The 21,207-nt window shown below is 39.8% G+C and overlaps 4 protein-coding genes across 5 annotated transcripts in view; 1 reads left to right on the top strand and 3 right to left on the bottom strand.

Moving 5' to 3' along the window:
* The window catches only part of LOC149048049 (uncharacterized), a 4,226-nt gene extending 1,408 nt beyond the window's left edge, over window positions 1-2,818 (top strand). The window contains exons 2-9 of the mRNA XM_089202288.1: window positions 755-862; window positions 975-1,176; window positions 1,670-1,720; window positions 1,839-1,895; window positions 2,018-2,074; window positions 2,193-2,249; window positions 2,372-2,428; window positions 2,547-2,818. Coding sequence (XP_089058414.1) covers window positions 755-862; window positions 975-1,176; window positions 1,670-1,720; window positions 1,839-1,895; window positions 2,018-2,074; window positions 2,193-2,249; window positions 2,372-2,428; window positions 2,547-2,818 — 861 coding nt within the window. The remainder of the gene's footprint in view (window positions 1-754; window positions 863-974; window positions 1,177-1,669; window positions 1,721-1,838; window positions 1,896-2,017; window positions 2,075-2,192; window positions 2,250-2,371; window positions 2,429-2,546) is intronic.
* Window positions 1-21,207, bottom strand: part of LOC113686632 (uncharacterized) — a 187,630-nt gene that overhangs the window by 62,292 nt on the left and 104,131 nt on the right. The window lies entirely within an intron of this gene.
* LOC149048048 (uncharacterized) lies at window positions 5,358-10,504 on the bottom strand. 2 transcript variants are annotated; one of them, XM_089200218.1, is made up of 4 exons: window positions 9,396-10,504; window positions 7,690-7,882; window positions 6,371-6,681; window positions 5,358-5,950 (listed from the first exon to the last, which is right to left on the bottom strand). In XM_089200218.1, exons 1-4 carry the CDS (start codon window positions 10,369-10,371, stop codon window positions 5,466-5,468), a joined length of 1,965 nt encoding a protein of 654 aa, XP_089056344.1. In that variant the 5' UTR covers window positions 10,372-10,504; the 3' UTR covers window positions 5,358-5,465. The 2 variants fall into 2 exon arrangements, with proteins under 2 accessions (XP_089056344.1, XP_089056343.1); XM_089200217.1 differs by having other exon boundaries at window positions 5,358-6,147; window positions 6,232-8,397; window positions 8,807-9,549; window positions 9,622-10,504.
* Window positions 10,380-17,550, bottom strand: LOC149048047 (uncharacterized). The gene is made up of 4 exons (XM_089202287.1): window positions 15,298-17,550; window positions 11,327-13,890; window positions 10,753-11,254; window positions 10,380-10,388 (listed from the first exon to the last, which is right to left on the bottom strand). The coding sequence occupies exons 1-4, from the start codon at window positions 17,437-17,439 to the stop codon at window positions 10,380-10,382; spliced, it is 5,217 nt and encodes a 1,738-aa protein (XP_089058413.1). The 5' UTR covers window positions 17,440-17,550.

The raw sequence follows: 21,207 nt of genomic DNA, 5'->3' as shown, positions 1-21,207 counted from the left end.
GGATCTAAAAATTTTGGATATTATAAGTTGTAACTTCTCCATGCACCCCTCCCCCCCAGTGTTCTTCGAGTGAAATCAAAGTGCTATATTAAATAATTACTACTTTTCTTTTTAACATGCAAAAATGACTGGGGAGTCAATGGGTCACATTACAATTACATTTCTCAGTCTTGAATCATAGACATACTCCATCAAATTAAGTAGTCAAAATATTGTTAATAAAATCATCTTTGGCTGCATTGGTATGACATTTTATCCCTGTCAAAATTCAATGTTTGCTTTTTCATTCTTCTTTTTGCATTTGCTTCCACATTTGTTGAACAAATTCTTAATTTGCACTTTCGCCATTCAACTTTCCTTGTGCAAAATTCAAGTTTTTGCCTTGTACATTCACCTTGTCTTAGTTAGTATGCAAGTTTTTGCATTCCACATTCAAGTTCAGTGGATTGTACATTAAAGTTTTTACATTTAACGTTTAGCATTTGTCATTCAAGATTTTGTGGGGATGGAATGTCGTACCAGTGTGGTCAGTGTTTGTTAGTTTGTCAGTGCCAATGGTGATTAGAAAAACTGTTGATAAATTATAGTCAGCAGTCAAGTTTTTACATGACAATTACCTATTTTGTATAACAACTAAATAACTTTTAAGTTAACTTATGACTTTTAATTAAGTACATGCATTACATATACATGTATTACATATATACATTTTATTATCATTATTTTTATTATTATACTGTATTTGTCATTTTAGAGAAGATTCAGTGATGATCCTCAAGATCCTCATGATGCCTACTGGCAAAAAATAAGGGAAAAGGGCAAGACAAATGTAACTGTTCAGAAGAGGTGCCTGCAGTTAAGGGTATGACAAAGACCTAATTGCATTCCTGAATTTTGTTTGGACAGTATTTCCTATCATGTTAATGTTAGTGCCTTTTAATAAGTACTGAAATTTTGTGTATATGTTTTCTTAGGCAGACACTTTGTACCAGAAACACTATTATGATGTCATAGTGTTTTTTCATTCCTGTGTCCCTGGTCGAGAGACTGACCGCCACATTTTTGATTATTATGGCACTCCAGGTAGTGGCAGGCTTTTCTTAAAGGATGCAGAAAATGAAAAGTCCCAGAGTCATGGAGCAACAGTGCTCAGAGCATTGAAACGATTTTATTATGGTACGATCTTACACTTGGAAATAATAAAATGTTGCATATTACTACTTGTGTGGATCTAAAACCTATTGAGTAAGAAGCATTCTTTATTAACTTGAAATATAAAAAGAAACACACCCAGAAACAAAACGTCTGGACTTACAATTTCTAACGTACTATCTACCTATTATGTATATGCAAGACTTGTTTATTGAAAACAATTTGGAACATAATTATAATCAACATATAAACTGTAATTTCTACATTTACTGCAATATTTTTAAATTTATTTATTCCCTGTAAGTACACTAATTACAGTGTGACACTTTTTCCAACATGACATTAGCACTACTACATATCAATTTCTGGTTTTCATCGTAATGCCATCAAAAATAATTTTTGTTTTTATGTTGCCAAACCAAGTTATATACTTTTTTCATGATTGTTTCTAAAGTTTTCTAGTTTAGTTCAGTTATTTTTTACAATCTTTTCTCATTTTTTTCTCATACTGTTTCAGAACAACCTCCATCTGAAAGAACCACTGGTAGTTCCTCTGTTAATCCAGCAGGTATCGTATTTGAAACATATCCCTTGAATCTTGCTTGTTAATATGGGATCTTTATAAAAGCTGACTGTTCTCTTTCTTTGTACAATGTCTCCTCATGTTTCTTCTTATATCACTACAGCTGCTCGTGATAGGCCGTCCACTGAGCCCACCAATTCTGAGTCTGTTTATCCAGCAGGTATAGTATTTGAAACATATCCCTTCCAAGAATCTTACTTGTTAATATGGGATCTTTATAAAAGCTGACTATTTTCTTTCTTTGTACAATGTCTCCTCATGTCTCTTCTTATATCATTACAGCTGCTCGTGCGGGGCCATCCGCTAAGCCCTCCAATTCTGAGTCTGTTAATCCAGCAGGTATAGTATTTGAAACATATGCTTTGAATCTTGCTTGTTAATATAAGATCTTTATAAAAGCTGACTATTTTCTTTCTTTGTACAATGTCTCCTCATGTCTCTTCTTATATCATTACAGCTGCTCGTGCGGGGCCGTCTGCTAAGCCCACCAATTCTGATTCTGTTAATCCAGCAGGTATAGTATTTGAAACATATCCCTTCCAAGAATCTTGCTTGTTAAAATGGGATCTTTATAAAAGCTGACTGTTTTCTTTCTTTGTACAATGTCTCCTCATGTCTCTTCTTATATCATTACAGCTTCTCGTGTGAGGCCGTCCACTAAGCCCTCCAATTCTGAGTCTGTTAATCCAGCAGGTATAGTATTTGAAACATATGCTTTGAATCTTGCTTGTTAATATGAGATCTTTATAAAAGCTGACTAATTTCTTTCTTTGTACAATGTCTCCTCATGTCTCTTTTTATATCATTACAGCTGCTCGTGCGGGGCCGTCTGCTAAGTCCACCAATTCTGATTCTGTTAATCCAGCAGGTATAGTATTTGAGACATATCCCTTCCAAGAATCTGGCTTGTTAATATGGGATCTTTATAAATCTTCATATGTGAGAGTTTCCTTTGTCGGCGAGCATCGTTTCCTGACACAAGAATACAAGAAAGCATCAGGAAAAGTTGCCAATGTCCAGAAAGAAGTTAAGAAACCTCATATCTATATTATAGCAAGATGTAGAAGCTGTGATGTAGAGTAACTGGCCTATGTAGAGACACATCTTTGCTGTCTACAACATCTTCAAAGAAATCTGTTGACCACAGATGGGATTGAAATAAAAGATATAAGATTCTTTCACGGTGATTCTCCATCTCGGCAGTTTGAAAGTGGGAAGCAGAAGGGAGGGCAATATTATTGCTCTGGTTGTGGAGTTTTTGCAGAAAGAGTGAATGAGCTAGACCCCAGCTTCAGATGCCAAACCATCTCACTGCATGATAGACAGAAGATTGTACTGAAAGGGCCCATAGGAAAGAGGAACTCTCTCCTTCTGAAGCCAAAGCCATTTAGCAGTCTGCAGAACTCAGAATCGGAATTGGCACTAGGAAGGAGAGGAATTTATGAGGGGAAGACTAAGAAGGAATTAAATATTCTCTAGGATGAGAGTCTCTATGGTGTGCCCAGAGTGCCAGCACTTCTTTGTAACAACCCCAATGCCACCCTTGAATCCTTGAACCTTGGAGGTTATGAGGTGCTTCCATGTGAACCAATGCATGACATTTCACATCACATTGAGCTACCAGCGCATATAGAGGATGTCTCATGTAGAAAAAAATTAGCAGTTAGATTGACTACAGGGAAGAAAGGAACAAAGCGGGCAGTGGATTACCCCCAATGTTCTCTAATAACAACCTCTTGCTATGTGAGAGGAACAGCCAGCCCTAGAGAGCAACATCTTCTCGACACAATGGTTGACATCCAGGACATCCTTTACAGGCAAGACAAGTTCAGATCCCCACGTTTAATTCTCCGTTTCCATAACTCCAGCTGGTACCACCACACTATTTGTCCAACATGTCCTCCTCACCTGAATTATCTGATATCAATAATTGCTAATATGAACTAAATTATCAGATATACATAATCTAAATGAAGTGTGTAGCACTGGTACCTAGGAAGGGATGTCTTATAGAGGACTGGGTTTCATTCCTGTAAAACATGGCGGAATCCACGGAATCAAGTGAGTGATGACCCTTTTTGACATTTTTCAGCAAAAGCGTTCCTTTTCCTCTTGAGTTGTACTATTTATTTTTAAAATGAAATTCATCTAGATCGTGTCAAAAAACGAAAAAAGCGACCTATGCTTTTAGAGGTGCTGGAAACAGCTCGAAAAATACTGAGAAGAGATGACCACGGGCAACCCTCTCCTTCTGCATCAACTGGCACGGTTATAAGAACTCGAGCCCCGGCAGTGTACCATTTTTTGAAAGATTCACGTACAGGACGACGCAAGACTCACTGCCAATATTGCCCAAGAAGCAGCGCAGCAGCCAGCAAAAACGTACTTCAGCTGACAGACGTCCGACTCGCGAATGATACTGACGTTCTAGGTATTAACACTAGTATTAATCAATCCTAAATTAGCTTGAGCGATGTAGTACATGTATATCTTTAAGCTTAATTATTAAGATCGGGTGAAGATGTAAGCTTCTTGGACACGTGTATTCCTTTAGATCCTTTTTAATGTTTACATATAGGAGTGTCTTTTGATGTCTGGGAAAGAAAAATGCAAATGGCAAAGAAAGTTCTGTTCACGAATGGATAAGTCTCATAAGAAATGATAAGAAAACAATGCTGTATCACCCTCCAGAGAAAATGAATGATTTCTTGAGGCCTAAAACTGCTGAAAAGATCATAAAAATACAGGTGTACTTTGCAGCCCTGTAAAAAATCTCAGTAATTGGCAACCGAATACCAGCCCCACAGAGTTTTAGTTGAAAGCAAAACAATAGGTGAGTGATTTCATTTCTCTCAAAGGATCAAGGGAAGGTTAAGAGTGAAAGAGAGTTACCCAATATCTTCATATTATGGTTTCCCATATATCCCATGGTTTTTCCAAATGTACCAAGTAGAAACAACATTTACAGGGCAAGGAGTTGAAAGGAACATTGATGGGTCCACTGTTTTCTGGAAATTCAACAAGTGGGACTCTATTAGAGATGTTCTTCATCAAGAGTCATGCTAATGGCACTTAAGAAAAAGGGAATGGGAGCCCAAATCCTATCAGAAACAAACTAGAGTACTGGGAAGAGGACATATTCCGAAAAAGAAAAAACTGTACCGTCTGAAATTGCTACACCTCTATCTAATCTGCAAAGTGGTTAAAGTACTGCTGCATCTCAAACTCACTCTGCTGTGCCTTTGAGCTCAGTTGACTTTACAAAAATGACAGTTCCTCAGCTTAAAGAAGAATTAAAGGAAAGAGGAAGCAAAGACATTGCTAAGAAAACAAAGCATTAGCTTGTAAGCTTACTGAAGAGCATTACTGACAAAGAAAACCAGTCAGCCTCTGTTTAAAAATAAATGACATTGTCATTAGATGCAGATTGTAAAGTGGCATAGCATATAGCATTTGGCCTGCTGCAGGTGTAATAGCTGTACCTGTTGTAATAATGGCCTGTTAATATCCTGATAGGTGCAGATAAACTCAACAGGTTTCTTTAATCTACACCAGCGCCATGTTACAGTACCATGATTCTCTTCGCACCGATAAATCCATATAACAGTAACGAAATGTCTATAGACTACACCCGTCCCACTCTATAAGATAGTCAATCTGAGAAATCAAAATTATTCATTTTACTGCAAAACTCAAACGTTCTTTAAATCTTAAAATAAATAAAATAAAATCAAGGGAACTTCATGTGTTCTTCATAATGATGAATGAGCTGGGATTCATTGCTCAGTTCCTCCTGACAAATCCAACAAATAAATGTTTCATCATGCTGTCCAGAGTGCAATTTTTCATGTCTTTGTAGTGTTCCCTTCTGAGTAAACCACTTGTCACAAGCTTTGCACTGGTATGGCTTCTCTCCTGCGTGGGATCTTTCATGTTTATGTAGATTTCTTTTATGACTAAACCACTTGTCACAGCTTTTACACTGGTATGGCTTCTCTCCAGTGTGGGATCTTTCATGTAATGTTAGATGACCCTTTTGTGCAAACCCTTTGTCACAAGCTTTGCACTGGTATGGCTTCTCTCCAGTGTGGGATCTTTCATGTACTGTTAGATCACCCTTTTGTGCAAACCCTTTGTCACAAGTTTTGCACTGGTATGGCTTCTCTCCAGTGTGGGATCTTTCGTGTACTGTTAGATGAATTTTTTGTGCAAACCCTTTGTCACAAGTTTTACACTGGTATGGCCTCTCTCCAGTGTGGGATCTTTCATGTCTATGTAGATTTCTTTTATCACTAAACCACTTGTCACAGCTGTTACACTGGTATGGCTTCTCTCCAGTGTGGGATCTTTCGTGTACTGTTAGATGACATTTTTGTGCAAACCACTTGTCACAAGTTTTGCACTGGTATGGCCTCTCTCCAGTGTGGGATCTTTCATGTCTACGTAGATTTCTTTTATCACTAAACCACTTGTCACAGCTGTTACACTGGTATGGCTTCTCTCCAGTGTGGGATCTTTCATGTAATGTTAGATGACCCTTTTGTGCAAACCCTTTGTCACAAGTTTTGCACTGGTATGGCTTCTCTCCAGTGTGGGATCTTTCGTGTACTGTTAGATGACATTTTTGTGCAAAACACTTGTCACAAGTTTTGCACTGGTATGGCCTCTCTCCAGTGTGGGATCTTTCATGTCTATGTAGATTTCTTTTATCACTAAACCACTTGTCACAGCTGTTACACTGGTATGGCTTCTCTCCAGTGTGGGATCTTTCATGTAATGTTAGATGACCCTTTTGTGCAAACCCTTTGTCACAAGTTTTGCACTGGTATGGCTTCTCTCCAGTGTGGGATCTTTCGTGCACTGTTAGATGACATTTTTGTGCAAACCACTTGTCACAAGTTTTACACTGGTATGGCTTCTCTCCAGTGTGGAATCTTTCATGTACTGTTAGATCACCCTTTTGTGCAAAGCACTTGTCAGAAGTTTTGCACTGGTATGGCTTCTCTCCAGTGTGGGATCTCATATGTGCTTTTAGAGTTTCTTTTCGTGTAAACCACTTATCACATGTCTTACACTGGTATGGTTTCTCTCCAGTGTGGGATCTTTCATGTCTATGTAGATTTGTTTTATCACTAAACCACTTGTCACAGCTTTTACACTGGTATGGCTTCTCTCCAGTGTGGGATCTTTCGTGTACTGTTAGATGACATTTTTGTGCAAACCACTTGTCACAAGTTTTACACTGGTATGGCTTCTCTCCAGTGTGGAATCTTTCATGTACTGTTAGATCACCCTTTTGTGCAAAGCACTTGTCACAAGTTTTGCACTGGTATGGCTTCTCTCCAGTGTGGGATCTCATATGTGCTTTTAGAGTTTCTTTTCGTGTAAACCACTTATCACATGTCTTACACTGGTATGGTTTCTCTCCAGTGTGCGATCTTTCATGTCTATGTAGATTTGTTTTATCACTAAACCACTTGTCACAGCTATTACACTGGTATGGCGTCTCTCCAGTGTGGGATCTTTCATGTAATGTTAGATGACCCTTTTGTGCAAACCCTTTGTCACAAGTTTTGCACTGGTATGGCTTCTCTCCAGTGTGGGATCTCATATGTGCTTTTAGAGTTTCTTTTCGTGTAAACCACTTATCACATGTCTTACACTGGTATGGTTTCTCTCCAGTGTGGGATCTTTCATGTCTATGTAGATTTGTTTTATCACTAAACCACTTGTCACAGCTTTTACACTGGTATGGCTTCTCTCCAGTGTGGGATCTTTCATGTAATATTAGATGACCCTTTTGTGCAAACCCTTTGTCACAAGTTTTGCACTGGTATGGCTTCTCTCCAGTGTGGGATCTTTCATGTCTATGTAGATTTGTTTTATCACTAAACCACTTGTCACAGCTTTTACACTGGTATGGCTTCTCTCCAGTGTGGGATCTTTCATGTAATGTTAGATGACCCTTTTGTGCAAACCCTTTGTCACAAGCTTTGCACTGGTATGGCTTCTCTCCAGTGTGGGATCTTTCATGTACTGTTAGATCACCCTTTTGTGCAAACCCTTTGTCACAAGTTTTGCACTGGTATGGCTTCTCTCCAGTGTGGGATCTTTCGTGTACTGTTAGATGAATTTTTTGTGCAAACCCTTTGTCACAAGTTTTGCACTGGTATGGCCTCTCTCCAGTGTGGGATCTTTCATGTCTATGTAGATTTCTTTTATCACTAAACCACTTGTCACAGCTGTTACACTGGTATGGCTTCTCTCCAGTGTGGGATCTTTCATGTAATGTTAGATGACCCTTTTGTGCAAACCCTTTGTCACAAGCTTTGCACTGGTATGGCTTCTCTCCAGTGTGGGATCTTTCGTGTACTGTTAGATGACATTTTTCTGCAAACCACTTGTCACAAGTTTTACACTTGTATGGCTTCTCTCCAGTGTGGAATCTTTCATGTACTGTTAGATCACCCTTTTGTGCAAAGCACTTGTCACAAGTTTTGCACTGGTATGGCTTCTCTCCAGTGTGGGATCTCATATGTGCTTTTAGAGTTTCTTTTCGTGTAAACCACTTATCACATGTCTTACACTGGTATGGTTTCTCTCCAGTGTGCGATCTTTCATGTCTATGTAGATTTGTTTTATCACTAAACCACTTGTCACAGCTTTTACACTGGTATGGCGTCTCTCCAGTGTGGGATCTTTCATGTAATGTTAGATGAACCTTTTTGTGCAAACCCTTTGTCACAAGTTTTGCACTGGTATGGCTTCTCTCCAGTGTGGGATCTCATATGTGCTTTTAGAGTTTCTTTTCGTGTAAACCACTTATCACATGTCTTACACTGGTATGGTTTCTCTCCAGTGTGGGATCTTTCATGTCTATGTAGATTTGTTTTATCACTAAACCACTTGTCACAGCTTTTACACTGGTATGGCTTCTCTCCAGTGTGGGATCTTTCATGTAATATTAGATGATCCTTTTGTGCAAACCCTTTGTCACAAGTTTTGCACTGGTATGGCTTCTCTCCAGTGTGGGATCTTTCATGTCTATGTAGATTTGTTTTATCACTAAACCACTTGTCACAGCTTTTACACTGGTATGGCTTCTCTCCAGTGTGGGATCTTTCATGTAATGTTAGATGACCCTTTTGTGCAAACCCTTTGTCACAAGCTTTGCACTGGTATGGCTTCTCTCCAGTGTGGGATCTTTCGTGTACTGTTAGATGAATTTTTTGTGCAAACCCTTTGTCACAAGTTTTGCACTGGTATGGCCTCTCTCCAGTGTGGGATCTTTCATGTCTATGTAGATTTCTTTTATCACTAAACCACTTGTCACAGCTGTTACACTGGTATGGCTTCTCTCCAGTGTGGGATCTTTCGTGTACTGTTAGATGACATTTTTGTGCAAACCACTTGTCACAAGTTTTGCACTGGTATGGCCTCTCTCCAGTGTGGGATCTTTCATGTCTATGTAGATTTCTTTTATCACTAAACCACTTGCCACAGCTGTTACACTGGTATGGCTTCTCTCCAGTGTGGGATCTTTCATGTAATGTTAGATGACCCTTTTGTGCAAACCCTTTGTCACAAGTTTTGCACTGGTATGGCTTCTCTCCAGTGTGGGATCTTTCGTGTACTGTTAGATGACATTTTTGTGCAAAACACTTGTCACAAGTTTTGCACTGGTATGGCCTCTCTCCAGTGTGGGATCTTTCATGTCTATGTAGATTTCTTTTATCACTAAACCACTTGTCACAGCTGTTACACTGGTATGGCTTCTCTCCAGTGTGGGATCTTTCATGTAATGTTAGATGACCCTTTTGTGCAAACCCTTTGTCCCAAGTTTTGCACTGGTATGGCTTCTCTCCAGTCTGGGATCTTTCGTGCACTGTTAGATGACATTTTTGTGCAAACCACTTGTCACAAGTTTTACACTGGTATGGCTTCTCTCCAGTGTGGAATCTTTCATGTACTGTTAGATCACCCTTTTGTGCAAAGCACTTGTCACAAGTTTTGCACTGGTATGGCTTCTCTCCAGTGTGGGATCTCATATGTGCTTTTAGAGTTTCTTTTCGTGTAAACCACTTATCACATGTCTTACACTGGTATGGTTTCTCTCCAGTGTGGGATCTTTCATGTCTATGTAGATTTGTTTTATCACTAAACCACTTGTCACAGCTTTTACACTGGTATGGCTTCTCTCCAGTGTGGGATCTTTCGTGTACTGTTAGATGACATTTTTGTGCAAACCACTTGTCACAAGTTTTACACTGGTATGGCTTCTCTCCAGTGTGGAATCTTTCATGTACTGTTAGATCACCCTTTTGTGCAAAGCACTTGTCACAAGTTTTGCACTGGTATGGCTTCTCTCCAGTGTGGGATCTCATATGTGCTTTTAGAGTTTCTTTTCGTGTAAACCACTTATCACATGTCTTACACTGGTATGGTTTCTCTCCAGTGTGCGATCTTTCATGTCTATGTAGATTTGTTTTATCACTAAACCACTTGTCACAGCTATTACACTGGTATGGCGTCTCTCCAGTGTGGGATCTTTCATGTAATGTTAGATGACCCTTTTGTGCAAACCCTTTGTCACAAGTTTTGCACTGGTATGGCTTCTCTCCAGTGTGGGATCTCATATGTGCTTTTAGAGTTTCTTTTCGTGTAAACCACTTATCACATGTCTTACACTGGTATGGTTTCTCTCCAGTGTGGGATCTTTCATGTCTATGTAGATTTGTTTTATCACTAAACCACTTGTCACAGCTTTTACACTGGTATGGCTTCTCTCCAGTGTGGGATCTTTCATGTAATATTAGATGACCCTTTTGTGCAAACCCTTTGTCACAAGTTTTGCACTGGTATGGCTTCTCTCCAGTGTGGGATCTTTCATGTCTATGCAGATTTGTTTTATCACTAAACCACTTGTCACAGCTTTTACACTGGTATGGCTTCTTTCCAGTGTGGGATCTTTCATGTAATGTTAGATGACCCTTTTGTGGAAACCCTTTGTCACAAGCTTTGCACTGGTATGGCTTCTCTCCAGTGTGGGATCTTTCGTGTACTGTTAGATGAATTTTTTGTGCAAACCCTTTGTCACAAGTTTTGCACTGGTATGGCCTCTCTCCAGTGTGGGATCTTTCATGTCTATGTAGATTTCTTTCATCACTAAACCACTTGTCACAGCTGTTACACTGGTATGGCTTCTCTCCAGTGTGGGATCTTTCGTGTACTGTTAGATGACATTTTTGTGCAAACCACTTGTCACAAGTTTTGCACTGGTATGGCCTCTCTCCAGTGTGGGATCTTTCATGTCTATGTAGATTTCTTTTATCACTAAACCACTTGTCACAGCTGTTACACTGGTATGGCTTCTCTCCAGTGTGGGATCTTTCGTGTACTGTTAGATGACATTTTTGTGCAAACCACTTGTCACAAGTTTTGCACTGGTATGGCCTCTCTCCAGTGTGGGATCTTTCATGTCTATGTAGATTTCTTTTATCACTAAACCACTTGTGACAGCTGTTACACTGGTATGGCTTCTCTCCAGTGTGGGATCTTTCGTGTACTGTTAGATGACATTTTTCTGCAAACCACTTGTCACAAGTTTTGCACTGGTATGGCCTCTCTCCAGTGTGGGATGTTTCATGTCTATGTAGATTTCTTTTATCACTAAACCACTTGTCACAGCTGTTACACTGGTATGGCTTCTCCCCAGTGTGGGATCTTTCATGTAATGTTAGATGACCCTTTTGTGCAAACCCTTTGTCACAAGTTTTGCACTGGTATAACTTCTCTCCAGTGTGGGATCTTTCGTGTACTGTTAGATGACATTTTTGTGCAAAACACTTGTCACAAGTTTTGCAATGGTATGGCCTCTCTCCAGTGTGGGATCTTTCATGTCTATGTAGATTTCTTTTATCACTAAACCACTTGTCACAGCTGTTACACTGGTATGGCTTCTCTCCAGTGTGGGATCTTTCGTGTACTGTTAGATGACATTTTTGTGCAAACCACTTGTCACAAGTTTTACACTGGTATGGCTTCTCTCCAGTGTGGAATCTTTCATGTACTGTTAGATCACCCTTTTGTGCAAAGCACTTGTCACAAGTTTTGCACTGGTATGGCTTCTCTCCAGTGTGGGATCTCATATGTGCTTTTAGAGTTTCTTTTCGTGTCAACCACTTATCACATGTCTTACACTGGTATGGTTTCTCTCCAGTGTGGGATCTTTCATGTCTATGTAGATTTGTTTTATCACTAAACCACTTGTCACAGCTTTTACACTGGTATGGCTTCTCTCCAGTGTGGGATCTTTCGTGTACTGTTAGATGACATTTTTGTGCAAACCACTTGTCACAGCTTTTACACTGGTATGGCGTCTCTCCAGTGTGGAATCTTTCATGTAATGTTAGATGACCCTTTTGTGCAAACCCTTTGTCACAAGTTTTGCACTGGTATGGCTTTTCTCTAGTGTGGGATCTCATATGTGCTTTTAGAGTTTCTTTTCGTGTAAACCACTTATCACATGTCTTACACTGGTATGGTTTCTCTCCAGTGTGGGATCTTTCATGTCTATGTAGATTTGTTTTATCACTAAACCACTTGTCACAGCTTTTACACTGGTATGGCTTCTCTCCAGTGTGGGATCTTTCATGTAATATTAGATGACCCTTTTGTGCAAACCCTTTGTCACAAGTTTTGCACTGGTATGGCTTCTCTCCAGTGTGGGATCTTTCATGTCTATGTAGATTTGTTTTATCACTAAACCACTTGTCACAGCTTTTACACTGGTATGGCTTCTCTCCAGTGTGGGATCTTTCATGTAATGTTAGATGACCCTTTTGTGCAAACCCTTTGTCACAAGCTTTGCACTGGTATGGCTTCTCTCCAGTGTGGGATCTTTCATGTACTGTTAGATCACCCTTTTGTGCAAACCCTTTGTCACAAGTTTTGCACTGGTATGGCTTCTCTCCAGTGTGGGATCTTTCGTGTACTGTTAGATGAATTTTTTGTGCAAACCCTTTGTCACAAGTTTTGCACTGGTATGGCCTCTCTCCAGTGTGGGATCTTTCATGTCTATGTAGATTTCTTTTATCACTAAACCACTTGTCACAGCAGTTACACTGGTATGGCTTCTCTCCAGTGTGGGATCTTTCATGTAATGTTAGATGACCCTTTTGTGCAAACCCTTTGTCACAAGTTTTGCACTGGTATGGCTTCTCTCCAGTGTGGGATCTTTCGTGTACTGTTAGATGACATTTTTGTGGAAACCACTTGTCACAAGTTTTACACTGGTATGGCTTCTCTCCAGTGTGGAATCTTTCATGTACTGTTAGATCACCCTTTTGTGCAAAGCACTTGTCAGAAGTTTTGCACTGGTATGGCTTCTCTCCAGTGTGGGATCTCATATGTGCTTTTAGAGTTTCTTTTCGTGTAAACCACTTATCACATGTCTTACACTGGTATGGTTTCTCTCCAGTGTGGGATCTTTCATGTCTATGTAGATTTGTTTTATCACTAAACCACTTGTCACAGCTTTTACACTGGTATGGCTTCTCTCCAGTGTGGGATCTTTCATGTAATGTTAGATGACCCTTTTGTGCAAACCCTTTGTCACAAGTTTTGCACTGGTACGGCTTCTCTCCAGTGTGGGATCTCATATGTGCTTTTAGAGTTTCTTTTCGTGTAAACCACTTATCACATGTCTTACACTGGTATGGTTTCTCTCCAGTGTGGGATCTTTCATGTCTATGTAGATTTGTTTTATCACTAAACCACTTGTCACAGCTTTTACACTGGTATGGCTTCTCTCCAGTGTGGGATCTTTCGTGTACTGTTAGATGACATTTTTGTGCAAACCACTTGTCACAAGTTTTACACTGGTATGGCTTCTCTCCAGTGTGGAATCTTTCATGTACTGTTAGATCACCCTTTTGTGCAAAGCACTTGTCACAAGTTTTGCACTGGTATGGCTTCTCTCCAGTGTGGGATCTCATATGTGCTTTTAGAGTTTCTTTTCGTGTAAACCACTTATCACATGTCTTACACTGGTATGGTTTCTCTCCAGTGTGCGATCTTTCATGTCTATGTAGATTTGTTTTATCACTAAACCACTTGTCACAGCTATTACACTGGTATGGCGTCTCTCCAGTGTGGGATCTTTCATGTAATGTTAGATGACCCTTTTGTGCAAACCCTTTGTCACAAGTTTTGCACTGGTATGGCTCCTCTCCAGTGTGGGATCTCATATGTGCTTTTAGAGTTTCTTTTCGTGTAAACCACTTATCACATGTCTTACACTGGTATGGTTTCTCTCCAGTGTGGGATCTTTCATGTCTATGTAGATTTGTTTTATCACTAAACCACTTGTCACAGCTTTTACACTGGTATGGCTTCTCTCCAGTGTGGGATCTTTCATGTAATATTAGATGACCCTTTTGTGCAAACCCTTTGTCACAAGTTTTGCACTGGTATGGCTTCTCTCCAGTGTGGGATCTTTCATGTCTATGTAGATTTGTTTTATCACTAAACCACTTGTCACAGCTTTTACACTGGTATGGCTTCTCTCCAGTGTGGGATCTTTCATGTAATGTTAGATGACCCTTTTGTGCAAACCCTTTGTCACAAGCTTTGCACTGGTATGGCTTCTCTCCAGTGTGGGATCCTTCGTGTACTGTTAGATGAATTTTTTGTGCAAACCCTTTGTCACAAGTTTTGCACTGGTATGGCCTCTCTCCAGTGTGGGATCTTTCATGTCTATGTAGATTTCTTTTATCACTAAACCACTTGTCACAGCTGTTACACTGGTATGGCTTCTCTCCAGTGTGGGATCTTTCGTGTACTGTTAGATGACATTTTTGTGCAAACCACTTGTCACAAGTTTTGCACTGGTATGGCCTCTCTCCAGTGTGGGATCTTTCATGTCTATGTAGATTTCTTTTATCACTAAACCACTTGTCACAGCTGTTACACTGGTATGGCTTCTCTCCAGTGTGGGATCTTTCGTGTACTGTTAGATGACATTTTTGTGCAAACCACTTGTCACAAGTTTTGCACTGGTATGGCCTCTCTCCACTGTGGGATCTTTCATGTCTATGTAGATTTCTTTTATCACTAAACCACTTGTCACAGCTGTTACACTGGTATGGCTTCTCTCCAGTGTGGGATCTTTCGTGTACTGTTAGATGACATTTTTGTGCAAACCACTTGTCACAAGTTTTGCACTGGTATGGCCTCTCTCCAGTGTGGGATCTTTCATGTCTATGTAGATTTCTTTTATCACTAAACCACTTGTCACAGCTGTTACACTGGTATGGCTTCTCTCCAGTGTGGGATCTTTCATGTAATGTTAGATGACCCTTTTGTGCAAACCCTTTGTCACAAGTTTTGCACTGGTATAACTTCTCTCCAGTGTGGGATCTTTCGTGTACTGTTAGATGACATTTTTGTGCAAAACACTTGTCACAAGTTTTGCACTGGTATGGCCTCTCTCCAGTGTGGGATATTTCATGTCTATGTAGATTTCTTTTATCACTAAACCACTTGTCACAGCTGTTACACTGGTATGGCTTCTCTCCAGTGTGGGATCTTTCATGTAATGTTAGATGACCCTTTTGTGCTAACCCTTTGTCACAAGTTTTGCACTGGTATGGCTTCTCTCCAGTGTGGGATCTTTCGTGCACTGTTAGATGACATTTTTGTGCAAACCACTTGTCACAAGTTTTACACTGGTATGGCTTCTCTCCAGTGTGGAATCTTTCATGTACTGTTAGATCACCCTTTTGTGCAAAGCACTTGTCACAAGTTTTGCACTGGTATGGCTTCTCTCCAGTGTGGGATCTCATATGTGCTTTTAGAGTTTCTTTTCGTGTAAACCACTTATCACATGTCTTACACTGGTATGGTTTCTCTCCAGTGTGGGATCTTTCATGTCTATGTAGATTTGTTTTATCACTAAACCACTTGTCACAGCTTTTACACTGGTATGGCTTCTCTCCAGTGTGGGATCTTTCGTGTACTGTTAGATGACATTTTTGTGCAAACCACTTGTCACAAGTTTTACACTGGTATGGCTTCTCTCCAGTGTGGAATCTTTCATGTACTGTTAGATCACCCTTTTGTGCAAAGCACTTGTCACAAGTTTTGCACTGGTATGGCTTCTCTCCAGTGTGGGATCTCATATGTGCTTTTAGAGTTTCTTTTCGTGTAAACCACTTATCACATGTCTTACACTGGTATGGTTTCTCTCCAGTGTGGGATCTTTCGTGTACTGTTAGATGAATTTTTTGTGCAAACCCTTTGTCACAAGTTTTGCACTGGTATGGCCTCTCTTCAGTGTGGGATCTTTTATGTCTATGTAGATTTCTTTTATCACTAAACCACTTGTCACAGCTGTTACACTGGTATGGCTTCTCTCCAGTGTGGGATCTTTCATGTAATGTTAGATGACCCTTTTGTGCAAACCCTTTGTCACAAGTTTTGCACTGGTATGGCTTCTCTCCAGTGTGGGATCTTTCGTGTACTGTTAGATGACATTTTTGTGCAAACCACTTGTCACAAGTTTTACACTGGTATGGCTTCTCTCCAGTGTGGAATCTTTCATGTACTGTTAGATCACCCTTTTGTGCAAAGCACTTGTCACAAGTTTTGCACTGGTATGGCTTCTCTCCAGTGTGGGATCTCATATGTGCTTTTAGAGTTTCTTTTCGTGTAAACCACTTATCACATGTCTTACACTGGTATGGTTTCTCTCCAGTGTGGGATCTTTCATGTCTATGTAGATTTGTTTTATCACTAAACCACTTGTCACAGCTTTTACACTGGTATGGCTTCTCTCCAGTGTGGGATCTTTCATGTAATGTTAGATGACCCTTTTGTGCAAACCCTTTGTCACAAGTTTTGCACTGGTATGGCTTCTCTCCAGTGTGGGATCTCATATGTGCTTTTAGAGTTTCTTTTCGTGTAAACCACTTATCACATGTCTTACACTGGTATGGTTTCTCTCCAGTGTGGGATCTTTCATGTCTATGTAGATTTGTTTTATCACTAAACCACTTGTCACAGCTTTTACACTGGTATGGCTTCTCTCCAGTGTGGGATCTTTCGTGTACTGTTAGATGACATTTTTGTGCAAACCACTTGTCACAAGTTTTACACTGGTATGGCTTCTCTCCAGTGTGGAATCTTTCATGTACTGTTAGATCACCCTTTTGTGCAAAGCACTTGTCACAAGTTTTGCACTGGTATGGCTTCTCTCCAGTGTGGGATCTTTCATGTCTATGTAGATTTCTTTTATCACTAAATCCCTTATCACACCTTTTACACTGGTATGGCTTCTCTTCTGTGTGGGATCTTTCATGTACTGTTAGATCACTCTTTTGCGCAAACCCTTTGTCACAAGTTTTGCACTGGTATGACCTCTCTCCAGTGTGGGATCTTTCATGTCTATGTTGATTTCTTTTATCACTAAACCATTTGTCACAGCTTTTACACTGGTATGGCTTCTCTCCAGTGCGGGATCTCTCATGAACCTCTAGATCTCTTTGTCTATGAAAGCATTTGTCACAGGTTTTGCACTGGTATGGCTTTCCTCTAGTGTGAGATCTCTCATGTCTTTGTAGATTTCCTTTTTGTACAAAATACTGGTTACAAGTTTTGCAGTGATATGGCTTTTTCCCAGAAGTGGACATTTTTTTTTTTGCCATGCAAAGTGTTCTAAAATGGAAGCATACAAAAAAAAAAGAGATTTACTCAACCAGATGCACATATTTGACAGGGTTTCAGAAGCAATGTCTTAAGTTTGAATAAACAAAGAAATTAGAGGTTAGTTGGGTAAAATATGTTTCAAACAGTAATACTCTTCCAGGAAAGGAAGTTCTACTATAACAATTGTCACTAACAAAGGGATTCACAGACAGTGCAATTTCTGGCAAAAGCCCCGAAAGAAAAAACTTCACATGAGTAAGGACCTACAAAGAGAAGTGCATTTCCAACAAGTCCCTTTACATAGCCTCACACAACCGGTTCACACAATCTACATGTTGTCCTTGTGATGTTAAACTTTAATCTATAGTTGTCACTGTGTGAAAAATTTATTCAATGAACTTGTCTAAATGGAAAAGTCACTCCACCTGTCACTATCAAGTGGAGCAACCCAAAGTACAAAAACTGGACAAAAGAAATTTCCAGTGGACACTACAAAAGAGATTCCCAATAGACTTTAATAGAGAATCCAGTTAAAAGGTAAGACAATGATAAAAATCACAAAAAAAGGAGTTTAACACCTCATGCGGCTACTGATATAGCACAATTTGTATAAAGTATCAAAAAGAATTCAAGATTGTCTAATGATACTAGAAGGTAGTGTTGCACAAGATTTGTCTCTGGTGCAGAAAGCCAACTGCACCCCACATATTTACAAGTACCCTGTTCCACAAGTGAAAGATGATTCAAGAATATACCGATTACAATAATATTAACAATATTCAACATAATAATGTTAACAACAGTAATAGTTACGATAATTTATATCTGCTAGCTCAAAAAGCTCACCGTTCCTCTATCAGTCTATCCTCTAGGCCCAAATAATGATTAAACTATGCTCCTTTTGTTTTTATTCTGTTGATTAAAATTAATTTTCCCTTTTCCACATGCTAAACTCAAGGTATCTTAGTTAAGACATCGCTTCCCTTCTCAAATTTGGCAGCTCTTTTGGGTATAAATTGCTGATTGAAATGGTAAAATGCTCCCTCTTCAAATAAATAAAATTAGGCTTCAGAGCTTGTATGACTAAGAGATCACCTTTCCAGATATTTATGCCATGAACAGTCTTGTCATCAAATACGTGCTTGAGACACCAGTGTAAAATTATTTTCAGAGATTTTATCATCATGTGTAGTGTCACGGCAAGGACTAAAAAAAAACCTTTACTTTCCAATCTACTGGGCATAATTTCCTAATCCAAGCATTAAAATGCTTTCTCTTGATAGAAAGTAAATTCCTCTATGTGCCCCAATCACACCTTTTAAGATATTTCTGCAAGGAAAAGCTTAGATTTTTTACGCACCATACTGAGATGATTTTAAGATGTTTATCGTTTTCTTTAGTGCTCTGAAATAAACAATCAGTAGCACCAGGAAACTACTAACTCACTGACTCATTTCAACGACATGTGTGGCTTCGCCTCCTATATGAGGTATTAGCCATAAAAATAAAAAAAATTAACTTCTTTCATCAACACTCCTACATCCAATCCTCTCAATGAGTATAAACGTTTCCTAACTGTATAATTTTACCTGTTTTTAATCTTCAAGTTATTGGTCTTTCACTCGAAGTAAAGCCATAACTTTCAGGGTTGAAAATAATGCTTCAGCTTTTAGCGTGAATTTGTAGGCGTTTGTCAAGGCTAATTGTGAGGGAGTTTTAATAAACCTTCTTTTTCCTCTTCTTCTTCTTCTATAATAATGTATAATAATAATAATAATTATTATTATTATAGTAATGATGATGATGATGATAATGATGATAATAATATTAATGACAATAATAATTGAGATTTATATAGCGCAAGTTCTATATACCCTCACAAATAGAAGAGAGCTGAGAAGGCTATGATTTTGTTCCTGCCAAAGCCAGTAAATTCTTTGATAATAATTTTAGTATCCTAAATTAATGCTGTTTTTAGAAGCATATTCTTTAATTTAACTGTTTCATCATGTAAATAATAACGATGGTAATGAAATTTTAATTTAAAAAAAAACGAATAATAATAATTATAACCATGTTTGCGCATGTATTACATAAGTGCCCTATGGTGACGAAAGTGCCCTATGGTACGTTGGATAAGTGCCCTAACGTGACATAAGTGCCCGAATTTACGTGGCAAAAGTACCCTTTAATCTCAATCTCTCTCTCTCTCTCTCTCTCTCTCTCTCTCTCTCTCTCTCTCTCTCTCTCTCTCTCTCTCTCTCACCGGGTGAAGTGGCACTCACTTGAAACTAGCTTCGTTACGAATTTTTAGGCTGAAGAGGACTCTTAAAACACTGGCCGTGGGTCACAGTCACGAGGTTTTTCAAAAAATCGGAGGGGTGAGCTCTGATTTTTGATTCTCCCCTATTTCATTTCAGAATTCCCACGGTGCACCATACTCAAGCACCTCATTCACACCACGTTTACAGAACTCGAAAAAATCCTGACCGGAAGCAGGGTCGTGGTCTGTGGACTAAGGTCATCTTTCGTAACCTGGGCATATTCCCAGAGCTAGGTCAACATGGTTATTGAACTGCACGTCACGTTCGTTCGTTCGTTCCCCATAAATTTTGGAATCTGTTGCTTTAAAACACCAGCATGGCCACATCGCTGATAACCGTTTGATACGTTTTTTTCTCCCTCTGTGTGTCTGTTGGTCTATTTTCAGCGAATGCAACGACCGCATGAAAGACAGCCTTGCCGCTTGTCTCTGACACTCCCGAGAGCAGGCCCAGGCCACCTACGACTGACGCACGGCAAAGGAGAGGAAGCCCCCGGCACTAGATTTGGCCAGGCGCAAGGCCGAAGAGGAGCTTGTAACTGGGCCCATGGCCACCCACCGGCCAGACACCGCCGCCGAGCCGGAGATCGGAATTGGTGACTTTGTGGGACTCATGGCCAAGGGCAGCACCCTACAGAAGCCTTTGATTTTCCTGGGGGTGTGTTCAAGCTTTCCACCAAAAGACCAGGTCCTTCTTCTATGGTACAGGCACACCCAGAGGTTCTAACTATGCCCCAGACTTGGACGGTGATCATTGGGCGGAGTTGAGAGTCGTTAGTTGCTGTGAAGGTGGCTGTTGCCAAAGGGAGTTCCTACGCCATGCTGACCACCGTGCACAAGATACACAAGGCAGTCATCGGCAGGGACCAGGGATCCTGACCTGAAGGCCAGAAAAGCAAAAGGAAAAGGAAAACAGAACAAGAACTCTAAGATCCGTTTTCTTCGCTATTGTTGTTGTTGTCATTGTGGTCGTAGTTGCGGTTGTAGTTGCGGTTGTCGTTGTTGGACTTTCAGAAGCTAGAGGTCGTCAGCCACTGATGTCAATTTCTAGCTGTTAAATAATAAAAATGTGTGAATTTGAAAGGTCCCGCGTTAGTCAGTTAACTATTGTTCAGAAAGCGAAAATGACCATGAAATCTGTTTCAAAGATTCTGATAGGGAAAGTGTGCCAAGAATGCAATGTTCCTAGTGTGATAGTAAATTATACATTTGTACTGGAGTTCAAAACAAAGATCTAGAGACTAAATCAAGCACCAGCGAAAGCCAAAACCAAAGAGGGTAGCGCGTTAAAAAGCTCTTTTCCCAGTGGACAAATGGTAAATATTCAACCTGGAGTTTTAAGATTTATTACAATGAAATGGACAACGTAAGAGTACAAACTGAAAACATTGAATTGAAGGGACAGAAAAGAAAGCTTGATGATTATAAATAGGAGAGGTGCAAG

This window comes from Pocillopora damicornis, chromosome 3, assembly GCF_964200805.1.
Source record: "Pocillopora damicornis chromosome 3, jaPocDami1.2, whole genome shotgun sequence".
NCBI classification, from domain to species: domain Eukaryota; kingdom Metazoa; phylum Cnidaria; class Anthozoa; order Scleractinia; family Pocilloporidae; genus Pocillopora; species Pocillopora damicornis.
The sequence above is the reverse complement of the archived record's forward strand: the minus strand, read 5'-3'. Positions and strand labels throughout refer to the sequence as shown.